Here is a 20,734-nt window from a genome sequence, read left to right as displayed (position 1 = left end):
GTTGTTTAATTGTCCACCACGGTTCATGACTGGATTTCAGAGTTTAGATCTGATCCAATGTGGTTGTGTGATCTCTTAGCTCCGTCTTATCACATGGTCCTCGCGCTGCATGACATGCAATTATCCCTGCATTGTAGCTTCACCAGTTTGACAACGCATTTATATATATATATCTGCTGCTGTCTTGGAATGCCGTCCTGCACTCTTAATAAAACCAGCTCAATGATAATAGTAGATACTGGAGAAATGCCTGGACATGAGGTTACAGATTGTGGTTGAGTACAATTCTGCTCCTGCTGATGGCCCACAGCATCTCATGGTCGCCCAGTTTTAAATTGCCAGATCTGTATGAAATTTATCCCGTTTAATCCCACACAACATGATGGGAGGATATCCTCAATGTGAAAGAGGTGCTTCATCTCCACAAGAATTACGTGGTGGTCATTCCTACCAATACTGTCCTGGATTGATAGATCTAAGACAGCTAGATTGGGGAGGACACGGTTGTCGTGTTGGGTGTTCTGATACACAAATGATCCAACACGGCTGTAGATGGTACAACTCTGTTTTATTGTTTAATCAACGGTAACAACTAACTACTGGCTTGGGTACGTGCTTCACCAGCTAACCTGTGGACCCAGCCCTATCACTATCTTAGTGAGGCACTCAGCACATGGTCTATGTCTGAGTGGTACGCTGTGAGCTCTGGGCTCTGAGCTATCTCCTGGTAGAATGAGCGGGAACTGTGGTGCTCCCTGTTTTATAGTGCATGTGCTCTCACTGGTGATTGGCTGCGATGGTATGTGTGTGCTGCTTGGTCCAACTGCCTGTCCATCAGTGTGTGTGTGATTGCACCATGATATGCTGATGTGGATATCATGATAACGGTCACGTCGGTTTTTCCCCCCTGTTGACTCCCTCACTACCTGCCACAATCCCAGTCTAGCAGTTATGTCCTAGAGGACCTGGCCAGCTTGGTCTGTGGAGGTGCTACCGAGCCACACTTGGTGAGGGACGTTGAAGTTCCCACCCAGAGAACGTTCTGCACTCTTGTCACAATCAGTGCTTTCTCCAAATGGTGTTCAACATGGAGGAGTACTGATTCAGCAACTGAGGGGCTGCGGTTGTGATAACCAGCAGGCAGTTTCCTTGCTCACGTCATGAGAGTTTACAGGTTCCCGGGTCGATGTAAAGGCCTCCGAGGGCAATTCACTGCTGACTGTATACCACTGTGCTGCCATTTCTGGTGGGTCTGTCCTGCTGATGGGATAGGGATGGCGATGATCCAGAGAATCCCTACACTGCAGAATGGTGTCTGGGACATAATATGAATTCAGGGATGGCGAGATTGTCACGTGAGGAGGGATTGACTAGGTTGGGATTGTTCTCCATGGACGACAGAAGAATGAGAGGGGATCTCATAGAGACTTATAAAATTTTAATGGGACTAGACAGGGTAGATGCAGGGAAGATGTTACCAATGATGGGTGTGTCCAGAACCAGGGGTCACAGTCTGAGGATTCAGGATAAACCATTTCAGACAGAGATGAGGAGACATTTCTTCACCCAAAGAGTGGTGAGCCTGTGGAATTCATTACCACAGGAAGTAGTTGATGCTAAAACTTTGAATATATTCAAGAGGCGGCTGGATAAAGCACTTGGGGAGAATGGGATCAAAGGCTATGGGGAGAAAGCAGGATTAGGCTATTGAGTTGGGTGATCAGCCAAGATCGTGATGAATGGTGGAGCAGGCTCGAAGAGCCAAAAGTCCTCCTGCTCCTATCTTCTATGTATCCATGTATGAATATGGCTGTGACAGATTGTTCCTCGACTAGTCTGTGAGACAACTACCCCAATTTTGGCACAAACCCCCAGATGTTAGTAAGGAGGACTTTGTACAGTCGACAGTGCTGTGTGCCATTGCCGCTTCCGGTGCCTGAGTCAATGCGGGTGGTCCGTCTGGTTTCATTTCTTTGTTTCGACTTTGTAGTGGTTTTGCACAACTGAAAAGCTTGATAGGCCATTCCACAGAGCAGTTAGGAGTCACATGTAGGCCAGACCAGGTCAGGACGGAGCTGGCAAGATGGATACAGAACTGGCTAGGTCATAGAAGGCAGAGAGTAGCAATGGAAGGGTGCTTTTCTGATTGGAGGGCTGTGACTAGTGGTGTTCCGCAGGGATCAATGCTGGGACATTTGCTGTTCGTAGTATATATAAATGATTTGGAGGAAAATGTAACTGGTCTGATTAGTAAGTTTGCGGACGACACAAAGGTTAGTGGAATTGCGGATAGCAGAGGATACAGCAGGATTTAGATTGTTTGGAGACTTGGGCGGTGAGATGGCAGATGGAGTTTAATTCGGACAAATGCGAGGTAATGCATTTTGGAAGGTCTAATACAGGTAGGGAATATACAGTGAATGGTAGAACCCTCAAGAGTACTGACAGTCAGAAAGATCTTGGTGTACAGGTCCACAGGTCACTGAAAGAGCAACACAGGTGGAGAAGGTAGTCAAGAAGGCATACGGCATGCTTGCCTTCATTGGCCAGGGCATTGAGTATAAAAATTGGCAAGTCATGTTGCAGCTAATCTATGTGATCAATGTCAATGGCAGGGCTGTGCAGAAGCATATCAATCATGTGAGAAGCTGGGTGGCAGGCACCCCCATTTCAGTTCAAATGGGTCCAACTAGTGCTGCCGACAGTCACTATTGGACAGACAAGGACAGCCAGGCGGAGAGAGCCCAAGTCTTAAAAAAAGTGGGCAGCACGGTAGCATTGTGGATAGCACAATTGCTTCACAACTCCAGGGTCCCAGGTTCGATTCCGGCTTGGGTCACTGTCTGTGTGGAGTCTGCACATCCTCCCCGTGTGTGCGTAGGTTTCCTCCGGGTGCTCCGGTTTCCTCCCACAGTCCAAAGATGTGCAGGTTAGGTGGATTGGCCATGATAAATTGCCCTAAGTGTCCAAAATTGCCCTTAGTGTTGGGTGGAGGTGTTGACCTTGGGTAGGGTGCTCTTTCTAAGAGCCAGTGCAGACTCGATGGGCCGAATGGCCTCCTTCTGCACTGTAAATTCTATGATAATGAAAGCTGTACAGAACCTTAGTTGGCCAGACTTGGAGTATCGTGTTCAATTCAGGTCGCCACACTACCAGAAGGATGTGGAGGCTTTGGCGAGGGTGCAGAAGAGATTTACCAGGTGTTGCCTGGTATGGAGGGCATTAGCTATGAGGAGAGATTGAATAAACTTGGTTTGTTCTCACTGGAACGAAGGAGGTTGAGGGGCGGCCTGATAGTGGTCTACAAAATTATGAGGGGCACAGACAGAGTGGATAGTCAGAGGCTTTTCCCCAGGGTAGAGGGGTCAATTACTAGGGGGCATAGGCTTAAGGTGCGAGGGGCAAGGTTTAGAGGAGATGTAAGAGGTAAGTTTTTTACACAGAGGGTAGTGGGTGCCTGGAACCTGCCGCCGGAGGAGGTGGTGGAAGCAGGGACGATAGTGACATTTAAGGGGCATCTTGACAAATACATGAATAGGATGGGAATAGAGGGATACGGACCCCGGAAGTGTAGAAGATTTTAGTTTAGACGGACAACATGGTCGATGCAGGCTTGGAGGGCTGAAGGGCCTGTTCCTGTGCTGTACATTTCTTTGTTCTTTGTTCTTTGTCTTCCACTTGCAACAGATACACAGATACAAAGACTCTGGGTGATTGCAACTGTGATTTACTGGAATTGCACATAGGACCACCCCCCTGTTGTATAATTTGATAGATACTCACATTACTGTCACTGCTAAAAACCTCCCCTTTTGCAGCGAGCTCAAGCTTTGCACTATAATAATCCCTGTATCAAAGAATTACTCCAACATTCTTCTAACTTCTCCTCTCACACATTAAACCTCTAGTGCGATGGTCATTGTAATAATTGAAATTTCTCTTACCTGTTTGAGGTGAAGGCTTTACAATCACATAACCAGCACCATTGGGTAATATAGGCTTCTTGACATTGACCCCACTGAAAATAGATGATTGTTGTCGGTTAAACAATTATATCCATGAATGTTAACAAGTGAAAATGTCCTATGGCAAGAAACCTAGAAATACAAGGGCACGGGCATATTTTATCATTTGGAAGCAGAGTCAGCAAATCACCCCCTCCCAGACCCCTGAGCCATGACATATCCAAGAACTGTTTCCTTTGTCGATGATTAAAAAACGTTTCATCACACCCCTGCCTGGCACAGGACGATTTACCATCTACCATGGTGGGATTTGAACCTGGGACTTCAGAGCATTGCTCTAGGTTTGTGGTTGACCAGTTCAGTGACCTCTACCACTGGGCCACATCAGGAACCCCGGCTAAGGGTCACCAGCCTCTTCTAGCCGGTCTCAGTCAGAACATTGATTGGTTATAGCTGTGAACAGGAAGCCCAATCCAGCTAATTTATAACCAGGGCTTCTTTCCTTACTAAAGGAGAAATTTTAACTCCCTCAGCCTGATGAACAAAACACAAAGTGACACAGTTTCCCTTATATACAACCTTTGGCTATTGCACGCTGTAATAGGAAGCACTCCCCAGAATCAAGCCGATCCCCGTCGAGACTGCTAACTTTTTTTATAAATGCAAACATCCAGTTAATATCTGAAAGGATGGATGAGAAGATTTCGCATTTTAAAACTTAAAATCATAGAATCATAGAAAAGTTGTAGCATAGAAGGATGTCATTCAGCCCATCTGCTCCATGCCAGCCCAAGGCAACCCAGGTGCCCTTTCTAATCCCACCATCCTACACCCGGTCCAGAGTCTTGTAGCTTACAACATTTAATGTGCAGATCCAGGTCCCTTTTATAAGAGCTTAGGGGCTCTGGCTCCACCACCAACTCAAAGAACAAAGATCAAAAAATATTACAGCACAGGAAATCCTTTGGCCCTCCAAGCCTGCATCGACCATGTTGCCCATCTGAGCTAAAAACCCCTACCCTTCCGGGGACCATCTCCCTCTATTCACATCCTATTCATGTATTTGTCTAGAGTCCCAGTCAATATACTCGGGCAGTGAATTCCAGACTCCCACTACCCTCTGCGTAAAAAGGTTTCCCCTCATGTCCCCATAAACCTTCTGTGACTTATCTCGAATCTATGTCGCCTGGTTCTAGAATTCTCCACCAGAGGAAACAATTTTATTCTGTCCACCCTATTTCTTCCCCTCATAATTTTGTACCTCAATTAAGTCACCCTCAGCCTTCTTTGTTCCAAGGAAAATAACCCCACCCTCTCCAATCTCTCCTCGTAGCCACACTTTTCCAGCCCTGACCACATTCTTGTAAACCTCCTCTGCACTCTCTCCAGAGCAATAATGTCCTTCCTGGAATGTGGCGATCAGAACTGCACAAAATATTCCAGTTGTGGCCTCACCTGTGTTTAATACAATTTACAACTTACTGTAACAAATAGATTAAAAGCAGTAATGACTAAACGTGGGCCATATCTTCCTGATTCCCCAGCATCGGATTTGGGAGGATACCCCAAAGATGTATTACGGAATCCCAGTAGGAAGTTCACAGATGAGGGTTTACCCGGCAATCGACCAGTAACACTAACTTTCTCTGGACAATTGCGTTGCGTGGAGAACCATCCGACAAAGTGATATAAATTGTTAACTTTGGCTGGTTCAGCCAGTGTTACACTAATAGTTACTCTGAGAGAGTTAAAACAAATAAAACCACTTCTAACTTAAACAGAACTGTTTCAAAAACCCAGACCGAATCCCGTACGGGACCCCTTCCACACTGTGGACTACTCCGCCCCCTCCCCCCAGGGTATTCCCAACCCCGCATCACTACCACTGCCCACCATGGGATTCCCCCAACCACCCCCCTCCCTCAGCCCAACTGAACCTGACATCACCCTCCCAAACCGACACACCTCTCCCAAACTGTTCTCCCCAACTGCGACCTGACCCCCCATTCCCGGTCTGAAAACTTCCTCCTGACCTGATCCTCCCAACCCAAATTTACCCCCCTGGCCCACCCGGACTCCGTTCCCCCCTCCCACTCCATCCCGACCAGCCAAATCCCATTCACCTTGCTTGGTCACTTATCATTTCCCTGGTCTTTTAACTTCACTGGGCCCTTTATCCGACCTGTTTTATGGTGACCAGTAAGGGGTTGTGGCCTCCCTGAGTTTGCCAGAGGTGGTCTGTGCTGGAGAGTCTTTTGCTGCAGGCCTCAAACAGCTCCAGCCGCTGGAGCTTTGAATGAATTTTTATAGAACAGGTCACTGCCCTTTAAACTCTTGGAATTCCAGTGGGCCATCACTTTCCAATACTCGTTGGAAGCTATGGGTCAGTATTTTGTCAGCAACTTATACCATAAATTATGGAACAGAACCTTCTGCTTTTATTTTTAAGTGTGAAACCCACTTCACAGATATACACTGTCCCTTAAGTGGAGAATCAATATTCCTGGACACAATCCAAAGTGATTCTCAGCTTCTCAGGGGTTACTTCCATTCATTTGCTTTCCCATCGGGGCAAATTTCAACCTCAGAATTGTGTTTCACGCTAAGTGTTTTTTTCCTCGAGTTTCTTCCTCTAGCACAAGCTTGGTGTTCAGGCAACTCCCCGGCGGGAGTCAACGGCATGGGCCCCATCACCTCCTCCTCTCTTGGGGTGCCTGAAGGCCCCCTGGCTACTCCATTGGACAGGGGTGTGAATGGAGCACCTGGCGCTGCCAGTCCTGGAGACCCGCTCTAGTCTCGACCAGGGTCTGCACGCTCGCGACCATGCAGCACAGGGATGAACCACCTCAGTCTGGGACTGCACCACATCACGCTGCTACTGTGCCACCACCCTGTGGATCTGTGCCACATCAGCCAGTGACTGGGCCACCTCCCTCTGGGACTGGGACACCCCGCCCAGTGTCTGCGTCATGCTGCCCAGCGCCTGGGCAATGCCGCCGGCGTTCCCAGCCATGACCTGCTGTGACTGGGCCACGCTGAGGAGCGCCGTTGCAATGTCCAGGTGGCTCTGGGACATGGCTGCCTGTAAGAGGGCAGCCCTGTCCTGGGCCTCAGCCACCGCCTGCAAAGAATGTCCGCCGAGGCCTTGGACACGCTGATCCATAGCCGATACCGTCGCCCCCAATGCCTCCAGCTCGGGAACTGTCTGGACAGCAGCTAGTTCCTCGGGTCGGCCTCCCCTCCAACTGCCACTCGGCTGCTCCTAACTCCACCTGCTGCACCGGATGCAATGTGTGGTGCACACCAGATAATGTCCCAGGAGCCTCTTCACTAATGTACCCAACCGAGGTGATAGTCTCTGGGATGGTGGAGGGTGTTGGAGACAGCTGTGATGGAAAGTCCGTGTCCTCCGACCCAAGCTCCGGGGTGTCCCTAAGTCTCGGGTGGAGCGCTGTTGTTCCGGCTGCTCACCCCGTCAGTGCTCGGCTGTCTGGGGGCACCGACTCTCTGGCTGGGGGCGGGGGAGACTTTGGATGGACTGGCCCCATCTCCGGCAGGTCCTGTAAGACACAAGATGGCATGTCTGATTAGACAGCGGACTGGGGTGGGGTGTGAGGGGCAGGAGGGGGGGAGGGAGGTGTGGGGGGGGTGAGGGTGCTGTGGTGTGAGGGGCGTGAGGGGAGTGGTCTCCACACATGTGTCACATGTGTCATGGGGATCTGCAACTAATCAGTGCCTCACTTGCTTGCCCTCTGCCGAACTCCGCCTCGGCGACCTCCCTTTCCTCCGGCCGCCGACCACGTCCAGTGCCCTCTGCTCGGGCATGGTGAGGGGCGGCAGTTCTGGTGGTCTCTCTCCAGTCTTCTCCCGCTCCCGGCGGTTGTGCGTGGGCTTCTCCTGGTTGGGGGGGGGGGGGGGGGGGGGGGGGACGGGGGACACACACACACACAAACAGCACAACCGTTAAACGTTCTGGCGCATGCAGCCTCGGGGTTGGGTAGATGGCAGCTGGCATGGGTCCTGCCATGTGGGGCAGGGTGGGTGTCCGGCTGTCCCCCGTGGGTGGAAGTGCCGGGTTGCAAGTGTGTGGGGGGGGGGTGGCATTAGTACCAGGAGCACAGCGCTGCCTCCTCACCCTGGCCACCCTGAGGAGATTGTGGAGTTTCTTCCGGCACTGCATGCCAGTCCGGGCGACGTATCCACGGCGCTGACCGCCTCTGCCACTTGCGCCCAGGCACGATGAACGGCGGCACCTGCCGGCCTTGCTCCGGGGCCGGGGTACAGGGTCATCCTTCTCTCCTCCACGCCGTCCATGAGGGTGTCCCTGTACCGTGGTGCCGCTCTCCTTCCAGCCATCCTGTTCACTGGGACGGTGTGTGTGGGTGGGTGGATCGTTTAAGTGCGGCTGCGGTGTGTGAGCCTCATGTGCGTCAATCACGGACCCGGCGAATCCGGCACCGTTTGATTGCGTTCCATGTGGCGATGATGCGAGCCCATTTAGAGCAGCTGAATCGGTGCAGCTGTCGAGCCATTTTTTCTGTCGTAAAACGCCACTGTTTCCACGCCAGCGTCGGCGCTTAGTCTCAAATTCGGAGAATCCAGCCCAAAGGATACAATCTTCCCAAAAGAAACAAAGTCCCCGAGTGAGTGCCTTTAGTCGCATGTTTCACGGCACACGCCGTGCCGAGAAACACATGATTTTTCAATGCGACATGCGTTGAATAAGGGGCCTGAACGGGGAACATGCAGCTGAGACCGCACACAGCCCCGTTTTTTACAGTGGAGAGCTCCGCTCGCCGGAACTCCCCGTTGTAGCGAGAGATCGGGGCGCCATTTCCAACGCGTTCAAAATAATCCCACCCCCCCAGCTCAAACACAATATGGGAGGGTGTGGAACCCCGAGCCCTCCCCCCCGCCCTCAACCCCCCAACACCCATACTGGGAAAACAAGGCCGATGGCAGTGCCATTCTGGCTCCCCGGAAGTGTCTAAACCAGCTGGAAGTGGCACCTTGGCAGTGCCAGACTGACACCCAGGTGGCACTGATGGAAATAGTTTGCGATTTGCTTTCTGCAGAGTTAAGTGAAATGTATTTTAAGTTCCAGTCCTGTAATTGTGAAGGTTATTCATAAATTGCGATTGACATCATAAATGTTTCATTAGGAAATGGCTTGGTCGTGGATAAGGGGCGGATTCGCTGTTGGCCACTCCAAAATCATGATGTGATTGGGCGGAGAATCAGTTTTGATGCCGAAATCATGACCGGCGCTGGAGTCACCCAAAATCACAATTCTCTGCTGCCTCGACAGCGGCATCAATGCGTTCCATTCTGCACGTACAGTAAACGCCGTTTGCATATTATTAGCGGGCCTGGCCCGGTATTCTCCGGGGTCTCCACGATTCTCTGACTCCACAGGGGGGAGTTCCCGATGGTGAGGTTCACATGTGCTTTTAAAAATCCTGAAACTGGCGCCGTGGCTGATGAGGGAGAGAGAGAAGGTAGGACACGGAGAGGCGCGACTGTGGGCTGCCAGTCCTGAGACTAGCCGGGCCGGTTTGTGGGGGGGGGGGGCAATGGGGGGACGGGAGGTGCGGGACGTGGGGCCAGGGTGACTCCCACGAGACTGGGGCGGTGTCCAGGACTGCGATTTATCCTAGCATTCTCTGGGAAGCTTGGGAGGAGATTGCTGAGCCTTTGGCTTTGATCTTTAAGTCACCTTTGTCTACAGGAATAGTGCAAGAAGACTGGAGGATAGCAAATGTTGTCCCCTTGTTCAAGAAGGGGATTAAAGACAACCCCGGTAACTAGAGACCAGTGAGCCTTCCTTCTGTTGTGGGCAAAATCTTGGAAAGGATTATAAGAAATAGGATGTATAATCATCTGGAAAGGAATAATTTAATTAGAGGTAGTCAACACGGTTTTGTGAAGGGTAGGTCGTGCCTCACAAATCTTATTGAGTTCTTTGAGAAGGTGACCAAACAGGTGGATGAGGGTAAAGCAGTTGATGTGGTGTATATGGATTTCAGTAAAGCATTTGATAGGGTTGGCCACGGTAGGCTACTGCAGGGATGCGGAGGCATGGGATTCAGGGTGATTTATCAGTTTGGATCAGAAATTGGCTAGCTGGAAGAAGACAAAGGGTCGTGGTTGATGGGAAATGTTCAGACTGGAGTGCAGTTACTAGTGGTGTACCACAAGGATCTGTTTTGGGGCCACTGCTGTTTGTCATTTTTATAAATGACCTGGCGGAGGGCGTAGAAGGATGGGTGAGTAAATTTGCAGATGACACTAAAGTCGGTGGAGTTGTGGACAGTGCGGAAGGATGTTACAAGTTACAGAGGGACATAGATAAGCTGCAGCGCTGGGCTGAGAGGTGGAAAATGGAGTTTAATGCAGAAAAGTGTGAGGTGATTCATTTTGGAAGGAATAACAGGAAGACAGAATACTGGGCTAATGGTAAGATTCTTGGCAGTGTGGATGAGCAGAGAGATCTCGGTGTCCATGTACATAGATCCCTGAAAGTTGCCACCCAGGTTGAGAGTGTTGTGAAGAAGGCGTACGGTGTGTTAGCTTTTATTGGTAGAGGGATTGAGTTTCAGAGCCATGAGGTCATGCTGTACAAAACTCTGGTGCGGCCGCATTTGGAGTATTGCGTGCAATTCTGGTCATCGCTTTATAGGAAGGATGTGGAAGCATTGGAAAGGGTGCAGAGGAGATTTACCAGAATGTTGCCTGGTATGGAGGGAAGATCTTATGAGGAAAGGCTGAGGGACTTGAGGCTGTTTTCGTTAGAGAGAAGAAGGCTAAGAGGTGACTTAATTGAGGCATACAAGATGATCAGAGGATTGGAGAAGGTGGACAGTGAGAGCCTTTTTCCTCGGAAGGTGATGTGTAGCACGAGGGTACATAGCTTTAAATTGAGGGGAGATAGATATCAGACAGATGTCAGAGGTAGGTTCTTTACTCAGAGAATAGTAAGGGCGTGGAATGCCCTGCCTGCAACAGTAGTGGACTCGCCAACACTAAGGGCATATAAATGGTCATTGGATAAACATATGGACGATAAGGGAAGAGTGTAGATGGGCTTTAGAGTGGTTTCACAGGTCGGCGCAACATCGAGGCCCGAAGGGCCTGTACTGCGCTGTAATGTTCTACGTTCTATGTTCTGTGGACCACCATTGCCAATGCCAGCAAGGTGGCCATCTTGCTGTGCATCCCATTGACCACCCACCATGGCCCGTGGAATTGCAGAGTGCCACCGGCTGGATGGGTGCCACCACCCCACCATCCCCGCACCCCAGCCCTCATCCTCCACCCCACCATCCCCGCACCCCAGCCCTCATTCTCCACCCCACCATCCCCGCACCCCAGCCCTCATCCTCCACCCCACCATCCCCGCACCCCAGCCCTTATCCTCCACCCCACCATCCCCGCACCCCAGCCCTCATCCTCCACCCCACCATCCCCGCACACCAGCCCTCATCCTCCACCCCACCATGCCTGCACCCCAGCCCCTCACCCAGGCAAACCACCCAAGGGCAACGCACACAGTAGCCCCATATAGGAGAGCGCCAGACCGGGGCAGCGGAGTGCACGCTGGCAAACACATCACAAACCGATGGTGCCCTTGGCAGCAGGAACAGGCGCCAGGGCCAGAGGCCCCCAGGGTGCTGAGCACAGGCGGGGCTAGGAGTGCAGGGATGGGAGGGTGGGGGTGAGGGGGGAGGGGGACATGTGGGGGCAGGGTCAGGAGTGCCAACTGGAGCCACCAATGTAGTCGGTTGGACCTCGTTCATCACGGGGATACGTAACATGCTAACATACGTTTTCACCCCTTACAGACAATCGATATTGGAATACAACCAGCAATGTTGGCCTTCCTGCTGGTCGCCGCAGCCCTGGGTTGCACTACGGCTGCACAAGCTGGAGCTGCTCGAGGAGGAGGAGGGAGCGGCAGCAGCAGAGCCTGCCGCAGAGGAACAGGAGGCATCTGATGAGGAATAAGAGCTGGTCGCCCAACAGGCCGAGAAGGAGAGCGTGAAAAGGAGACGTCGCATGAGGTCTCGCGTGTACCGGCAGCGCCTGTCATTGGAGAACCTGCCGGACCGGGCATGCCGTCAAAGACTCCGGCTGAGCAGAGGAACAGTGTGACATATTTGGCGGATCATGGTGCACCTGGCACCACAGGGACGGACATCCGCTCCCGGTGACCGTCAAGGTGACGGTCTCCCTGAACCTCATCGCTACGGGGTCATTCAAAGTGGGACCTGTCCAGAATCTCACAGAGATCGGTGCACAGGTGCAGCTGCACCATCACGGAGGTCCTGTCTGCCCTGTCGGCAAAATACATAAACTTCAATGTGGACCGAGCCCCCCCAGAGGGCCCGGACAGCGGGGTTCACTGCCATTGCCGAGGTGTCCCGGTCCGGGGGCAATCAACGGGGTGCATGTCGCCGTTACAGAGGGCGTTTCCCATGGCGCTGATCACCTCTGCCACCTGCAGCCTCCTTCCCACCCTGGGGTACAGGGTCGTCCGCCTCTCCTCCATGGCATCTAGCAGGGTCTCCAGTCCACGACGTGTAACTCGGGGCCGCGCATCTTGCTGCCATCTTGTTGGCTGGATGGTGTGTGTGGGGAGTGCTGTGTATATGCGGCTGCAGCTTGTCAGCCTCCTGAGTGCCAATCCTGAACCCGGCGAATCCTGCACCATTTTCATTGGAATCGATTGTGTTCCACGTGCCGCCAGTGCTAGCCCCTTAATGGCCATTGAACCGGTGCAGGTACGGCACCAGCTTTGTTTTTGTAGAATCCCACCATTCCTGCCCCGGCGTTAACACTAAGGACGGGATTCTCCACTGTCCGACACCAATATCGTAATCGGCGATTGGACGGAGAATTCCTTTTAATGCCGAAATCAGGGACGGCGCCTGTTTTCGGATGCTCCACCCCCTCCAAAACGCCGTCCCTAGGGCTGTACGCTGCATCCGTTGGGATGGCCTCAGGACGTCACCTGAAGGCCCTCCCCCGATGCTCCACCCCCGATGGGCCGACTTCCTGACGGCGCGGGGCAGGTATGCTCAGAGTTTTTGTCAACCTCATGTGGCAGCTGCGGACTATATCCAGCACCGCCACAGTCAGGGGGGAGGCGATCCGGTGGCCGGGGGGGTTGTCCGGGGGTGGCGAGGAAGGGTACAGGTGGGAACTATCAGGTTGGTCGGGTCCACGCAAGGACGGCGCCATGCCGTATGGCGCGACCGCTGCAGGTCGTCGCCGTGCACATGCGCGGCCACGAATCAGGCTGTTCTCTGAACACTTTTGCCGCGGGAGCTGGGAGTTTTACCTGGCGCCGCAGCTAGCCCCTCACGGTGGAGGTTTGGCACCGATTTTGGCTTCATAAAACGCCACTGTTCCCATGCACCGGTATAATGGTGGTCTTCGTGAAGCAGGTGGGGACGTCGGAGTGGAGTAGGGACGGGTTAAAGATATCCGCGAATACCTCTGCCAGCTGGTCCGCGCAGGCTCTGAGTGCACGACCAGGGTTCACATCAGGACCCGTCGCCTTCCGAGGGTTCACTTTTAGGAAGGCCGATCTGACTTTGGAAGCTGTGATGGTGGGTATGGGTGAGTTATGGGCTGCTGGAGCACTTGACAGCGGATTGTTGGTTACCTGCTCGAACCGAGCATAGAATGCATTGAGTTCATCGGGGTGGCGTGCGCTGCTGCCAGAGATACTGCTCGGCTTCACTTTGTAGCCTGTTATGTTGTTTAGTCCTTGCCACAATCGCCGAGGGTCTGTCTGTGACTCGAGTTTGGTTTGATATTCTCTCTTGGCATCTCGGATGGCTTTGCTGAGGTCGTACCTGGATTTCTTATATAGGTCAGGGTCATCTGACTGGAACGCCTCAGATCTATCCTTCAGTAGGGACTCAATCTCATGATTGAGCCATGGTTTCCGATTAGGAACGTACGTACTGCTTTCGTTGGCACGCAGTCGTCCACACATTTGCTGATGAAGTCTATGACAGTGGTGGCATACTCATTTAAGTTGGCCACTGAGCTCTAAAATATGGACCAGTCACCGGAATAATCTTTTGGAAGATCAGAAAGCAGCTGAAGATTTTACTTGCCGTAAAAATGAATTGCTTGTGTTAATAGTCCGGGTTTACAGAACCCCAAAATGTTTCATGGAGTTCAACCGACCCACAACTTTAATAGATTGTGGTGTGGAATGCACACGGCCCACTCTACAGGCGTGGTACCGCAGAAAATGGACAAGTGGTTTTTAAAACTAAACAATGTTTATTCTATGAACTCAAGTTAACCTTTAAAAACAAACATTGAATATCTTAACACCCATTACTTTAAAGATAACCCCAAAAGACTACAGCACTAAATAATCCTTCAAACTGTTCCTTTAAACATCCAAAAGACTTCAAACCTTCAAAAACAGGCATGAGGTTACATTCAATATATTTAGAGTCTTTGGATTACAGACATCAACAGACCAGCTCTGTGTTTCTTCATGCAGCTCTCAGCAAAACACACAGACACTCCCAGCTGCGTTTTCAAACTGAAACTCAAAAAAGCAGAAGTGAGCTCAGCTCCCCCCACCCTCTGACATCACTTCAGTAGTATGATCAGCTCCATTTCTTAAAGGTACATTGCTCAAACATCCATTTCTTAAAGGTTCTCTCACTTGACACTTGCTCAAAATGAGGCAGTGCGAAACTTGCATCCTCTGGAATAAAAACACTGAAGGATTAAACCACGAAAACAAACTTCAAGATTAAAGATCCCTATATTTAAGCAGGATGAGGTGAATTCAATTATTATGTCGGACAATTTAGATGTTTGTCTGGTGGAAATTTGCTTCACAGATTTAGAAATTTGAAATATACAGGCATGGACAAAAATGTGGTAGGGCATGAAAAGAGAGCTCAGGGTCAGTTTTGAAACGTGGAACCCCTGATGACAATTTAGTGTCTGACCTTGAAGAAAAATGAAGGAAATTACTGAATGCAGAGGAAAGAAGAGCTATGACAGAGATTTCCTCCTTGGATTCCAATTTACAGCTAGCCACTGTTGCAGCATCAGATGGTTCACCAGCAATCGGCAGTGTTGTCTGTGACAAGGCTGACTAGACCAAACGAATTATGAAACTTTTCTGCCCATCAGGAATTCTAGCCCAGGATCCAGACTATGGTCAATCCAATCCTGATTTTACCTGAAGTAACATGAAGGATGTAAAACCATGGTATCATCTTTCAACCAAGGACATGGAAACAAAATACACAAAATGAAAAGGGGGGATTTTTTCTGGAGATTGGACACAAGTGAGTCAGCCAGTAGTGAAAGAATCTTTCATTTGCAAGAGGAATGGATCTGCAACAACTCACGGGGTAGGTCTGATGGATTTTGATTATTTTAATTATCTTCTTGGTTTTTAATGATCTTTTATGCCAAATAGCAAACCATGGTGGTTGCATTTTACAAAATATGTCAATGCATGGCTGTTAAGTTGTTTGTGAGAGTTTGCATGTACAAAGACACGTAAAGAGGAAATGTCCCTAGACTGCTGGACTCTGTGGGCTTGGCACTTGCTAAAATTAACCAATGTGGGTAAAACCCCCCTTGCCCGAAACTCTGTGTCAGAGTAAAGGTTGTGTTAAATACATAACATTTTTTTTAGTTTTCCCAATTAAGGGGCAATTTGGCGTGGCCAATCAAACTACCCTGCACATCTTTGGGTTGTAAAGGTGAGACCCACGCAGACACAGGAAGAATGTGGAAGCTTCACACTGACAGTGACCCGGGTCTGGGATCGAACCCGGGTTCTTGGTATGACATTATCATAAATGTAAAGAACTGCAAGGGTTAATGTAATGCCTGAATCAACCACAAGAGGGAGCTGGATGTACAACTATATAAGGCATCAATGCTAAGCCTTGTGGGTGAGAGGTTGAGGAGAAAGCAAGAGGACAGATTGAACGAAACATAGTGTGAGTGAGAGCAGATCATAGTTAATGTAATAGTATAGAGATTAGTTGTAGATGAGTGTAGATTCTATGTTTATTATCAACTGTGTATAATTTAGGCATAAGTGTTGAATAAAATTAAGTTGTGTTAATAAACTTACAGCTCTGTTCAAATTAAAAGCTATTTGTGATCTTTGTGAACACTACGCCTACCATCCTTAAATTAGCAACACAAAGAAAGCACATGGTACCAGGTGGCACAGAGGTTAGCACTGCTGCCTCACAGCACCGGGCACCTGGGTTCGAATATTGAGTCCCATATTCCACCCAACAGTCAATGACTTCAGGAGAGTAGACAATCTTGGTGGAGAATAGAAATCTTCCGACTGAAAGACAATTGAATCTTTGACATAGGGTGGATAGATTCATTTAAATTCTTGGAAACCTAATTAGATGTCTCACCATGGGTGCATAATATTAAGTTACCAAGCAAGAATTCACAATGTTCTTGAATTTTATCTCTCTATCTCTTACTTGTTTCTCCCTCTCTCCCACTCCCTCTCCTTCTGTACTGCATAACATTCCCTAATGGGGAAGTGGACCAGTTTCAAAGTACCTGCTAATGATGGTCTTCAGGCATCTTTATAGAGTGGTCTAAGAACAAAATAACTAGGAGCAGGAGTAGGCCATCTGGCCCTTTGAGCCTGCTCCGCCATTCAATGAGATCATGGCTGATCTTTTGTGGACGCAGCTCCACTTTCCCACCCGAACACCATAACCCTTTATTCCTTGATTCTTCAAAAAACTATCTTTCTTTATCTTGAAAACATTTAATGAAAGAGCCTCAACTGCTTCACTGGGCAGAGAATTCCATAGATTCAGAACCCTTTGGGTGAAGAAGTTCCTCCTAAACTCAGTCCGAAATCTACTTCTCCTTATTTTGAGGCTATGCCCCCTAGTTCTGCTTTCACCCCGCCAGTGGAAACAACCTGCCCGCATCTATCCTATCTATTCCCTTCATACTTTTATATGTTTCTATATGATCTCCCCCCCCCCCCCACCCCCCGCCCCGCATCCTTCTAAATTCGAATGAGTACAGTCCCAGTCTACTTAACTTCTCCTCGTTATCCAACCCCCTCAACTCTGGGATTTACCGAGTGAATCTCATCTCCACGCCCTCTAGTGCCAGTACGTCCTTTCTCAGGTAAGGAGATCAAAGCTGAACCCAATACTCGAGGTGTGGCCTCCCTAACACCTTATACAGCTGCAGCATAACCTCCCTAGTCTTAAACTCCATCCCTCTAGCAATGAAGGACAAAACTCTATTCGCCTTTCTAATGACCTGTTGCACCTGTAAACCAACTTTTGCAACTCATGCACTAGCACACCCAGGTCTCTCTGCACAGCAGCATGTTTTAATATTTTATCATTTAAATAATAATCCCTTTTGCTGTTATCCTACCAAAATGGATAACATCACATTTGTCAACATTGTATTCCATCTGCTAGATCCTAGCTGATTCACTTAAAATATCCAAATCCCTCTGCAGACTTCCAGTATCCTCTGCACTTTGTGCTTTACCACTCATCTTTGTGTCGTCTGCAAACTTGGACATTTTGCACTTGGTCCCCAACTCCAAATCATCTCTGTAAATTGTGAACAATTGTAGGCCCAACATTGATCCCTGAGGGATACCACTAGCTACTGATTGCCAACCAGAGAAACACCCATTAATCCCCACTCTTTGCTTTCTATTAATTAACCAATCCTCTATCTATGCTGCTACTTTACCCTTAACGCCATGCATCATTATATTATGCAGCAACCTTTTGACTGGCACCTTGTCAAACATTTTCTGAAAATCCAGATATACCACATCCCCGTTGTCTACTGCACTGGTAATGTCCTCAAAAATTTCCACTAAATTAGTTAATCTAGGATGGCTTGCACTTTGCATTTTCTTCCCAAACTTTCTACTTATTAAATTTCCAACTGCACCTCTGCCCCAAAACAGCTTCTAATCTCTGGTTGAATGCTATGCCATTCCCAGAAGTCTCAATATTCATGTTTTAAAATTGACATTCCAGCAATGACAGGTTTAATTCGATAAAATGCATTCATAATCTTTATTGTGTCACAAGTAGGTTTACATTAATACTGAAATGAAGTTACTATGAAATCCCCTAGTTGCCACACTCCGGCGCCTGTTCGGGTACACTGAGGGAGAATTCAGAATGCCCAAATTACCTTGTGGGAGGAAACCAGAGCATCCGGAGGAAACCCACGCAGACACGAGGCGAACGTGCAGACTCCACACAGACAGTGACCCAAGCGGGAATCATACCCGGGACCCTGGTGCAGTGACACAACAGTGCTAGCCACTGTGCCACCGTGTCGCCCATTCATCAACAACCCCACACTCTCAGCAACAAGCCACAGTCAAAAGGAGTTAGAATCAGAGGCAAGGATATCACACTCCAACATATTATCATTCACATGCAGTGAAGCATGAGATTGGTGAATTTACACTCGTCTCAGGGATGTGAAGAAAGGGAAGGAGAATGTTACGTGACGTACCTTTTGAAAAAATGTTTTTCTTCTGTCACTAGGAGTTTCTGCTCATAACCTCCCATTGCATGGTTGATACGGGCAGAGCAGGGAAGCTTCTTTGGTTTGTAACAGAACCAAGGCTCCCCGGTCCTGGGATCAGTAAAGTTACAGAGCGGTTTAGTTTGAGGCAAACAGAGATTACACACAGTGGTCTCTGAAATCCCCCGATATTTGAAGGTACTTTTAAAATACACCCTTTCTGGCCGTTCATTGCGAAGTCTTTCAAGTGCTTGGATTCCTTCACTGGGATGAACCAGGGAAACAGACACTTCAACTTTCCCCGGCCAAGATAAATTAAAATTTAGATAGTAAAATCCATTTTGGTTATCTATAACTGTTCCGGCTGAACCAGCTTTTAAAGCTGGAGTGTGGATCCGGCCTTGGAGATAGTCACCCCCATATTGCTTTGGGTGTCCTTCCAAATCTTTCATTTGCAGCATCACTTGTAACTGATCCCCAACATAGAAAGTCTTTGTAGAATTTAAAATTACAAAGCGAACATGTGCTGGGTCGCTGCTTTTCACAAAGGGCACAGAAACGTTGGGTGGTTTTGGCCATTCGATCATTTTCATAATGGACGTCCCCTCTGACCTTTCTTCAGGGGTGAAGCTGTGATTCTGGTAGCCACATTGCAACAGTTTGTCTGTCCAAAAAGATGTTTTATTCTCCTTCGGTTGTACATTTGTGGAATAAATCTTTGGAATTTGGTATCTCTTCCAATTTGCCTCTATTCCTGAGGTTGGTACTTGTTTGTACTGTGGAAAGAAACAACTTTGTAAACTAATATATGTAGTTTAATTCCAGATTCACTTGGACTTCCGGTGGCGTTTGCGAGCGGGTCGGCCGCATTGAGAGGAGCTCCCGCTGTCTACGGCGCTTTCGGGGGTTTCCCCATTGTTCTCTCCTCACCCCCGCCATCCCCCCGCCCCAATTTCTGTCGGCCTTTGGGGCCGTCCCAGGCGTCAAGCCGGGCCACTTTGAGAACCAGCGAGGAACCCCGTGCAAGTGTCGGGCGGCTGGAGCTGAGGCGTCGGGCTCAGGGAGCGTGACATTTGGAGCAGCGGGGGCAGAGCCGAACTGAGGACGAGGCGGCAGGCCCGAAGCCAGGGTGCGATGTAGTGGAGGTGTTCCACATCGGGTGGCCCCCGCCTAGAATGTGTTTTTTTTAAGAAGTCTGAAGTCCGGTCCCTGGGGAATTTGTGAGGATTATAAAAAAGGAAAAAAAAATTCTTATTTTTTTGAAGGAAGAATATATTTTTAAAAGATTGAAGAAGAAAAAAAGAAGAAAAATAATAAGTCGTTAAAGGATGCGAAAAACAGCGGCGAAGAAAGGAGGAATCACAGGCCCGCCGCTGAATGAGAGGACTAGCAAAAATGCTGACAAGATGGTGGATGCCGGACTGCATGGTGGGGCCGCACTGCTTACGGTGGAAAAGATGACCGAGGTGATGGCTATGGAGCTGGAAAAGCAGTTTGCGAGGCACATGGAGGCTTTGAGGAAGGAGATGGCGGTCGCATTGAAGTCATTGGTGGAGGAGGCAATCGCCCCGGTGAGGGTAGCTGTGGCAAAGACATCGGCCGAGGTGAGAGAGCAGGGCGAGGAGATGAAGGAAGTGGAGGAGGCCATGTCGCAGCACAGCGACCAGTTCACCTCGATGGGGGACAAGCTGCGGAAGGTGGTGGAGGTCAACTAAGGCTCCGAGGAAAGCTCGAGGACTTGGAGAACCGCTCGAGGCGGCACTATCTGAGAATTGTGGGCTTGCCCAAAGGGACAGAGGGCTCAAGGCCAACAGAGTACTTCGCTAAGATGCTGGCGGAGTTGATGGGGGTGGGTGAGAACCCCTCTCAGTATGAGCTGGACCAAGCTCATCGGTCATTAAGGCTGAAGCCCAAAGTAAATGAACCACCAATAAATACCGCATGAAGGAGAAGGTGTTAACTGGGCGAAGCAGAAGCGCAAGGTGCAGTGGGATGGTGCTGGAGTTCGGATTTACCAGGACTTGACGGTGGAGTTGGCAAAAAGACAAGCGGCGTTCGGGCGAGTGAAGGCAGCACTGTACAACAAGGGGGTGCGATTTGGTATGGTATACCCGGCGAAGCTGAGGGTGACGTATAATGCCAAAGACTTTCATTTTGAAACAGTGGAGGCTGCTGAGGCGACCGTGAAGCCAGAATGCTTGGGA

The 20,734-nt window shown here is 49.6% G+C and overlaps 1 protein-coding gene across 1 annotated transcript in view; it reads right to left on the bottom strand.

Annotated features, from left to right (window-relative positions):
- Positions 1–20,734, bottom strand: part of LOC140428851 (NXPE family member 3-like) — a 57,957-nt gene that overhangs the window by 19,065 nt on the left and 18,158 nt on the right. Inside the window, exons 2-3 of the mRNA XM_072515505.1 lie at positions 18,519–19,306; positions 3,945–4,018 (exon numbers count right to left, since the gene is read on the bottom strand). Of these exons, the coding sequence (XP_072371606.1) occupies positions 3,945–4,018; positions 18,519–19,306 (862 nt within the window). The remainder of the gene's footprint in view (positions 1–3,944; positions 4,019–18,518; positions 19,307–20,734) is intronic.

Source organism: Scyliorhinus torazame, chromosome 8 (genome assembly GCF_047496885.1).
Source record: "Scyliorhinus torazame isolate Kashiwa2021f chromosome 8, sScyTor2.1, whole genome shotgun sequence".
In the NCBI taxonomy this organism is placed as follows: Eukaryota; Metazoa; Chordata; class Chondrichthyes; order Carcharhiniformes; family Scyliorhinidae; genus Scyliorhinus; species Scyliorhinus torazame.
Note: the sequence above shows the minus strand (reverse complement) of the source record. Positions and strands in the feature narration are given on the sequence as shown.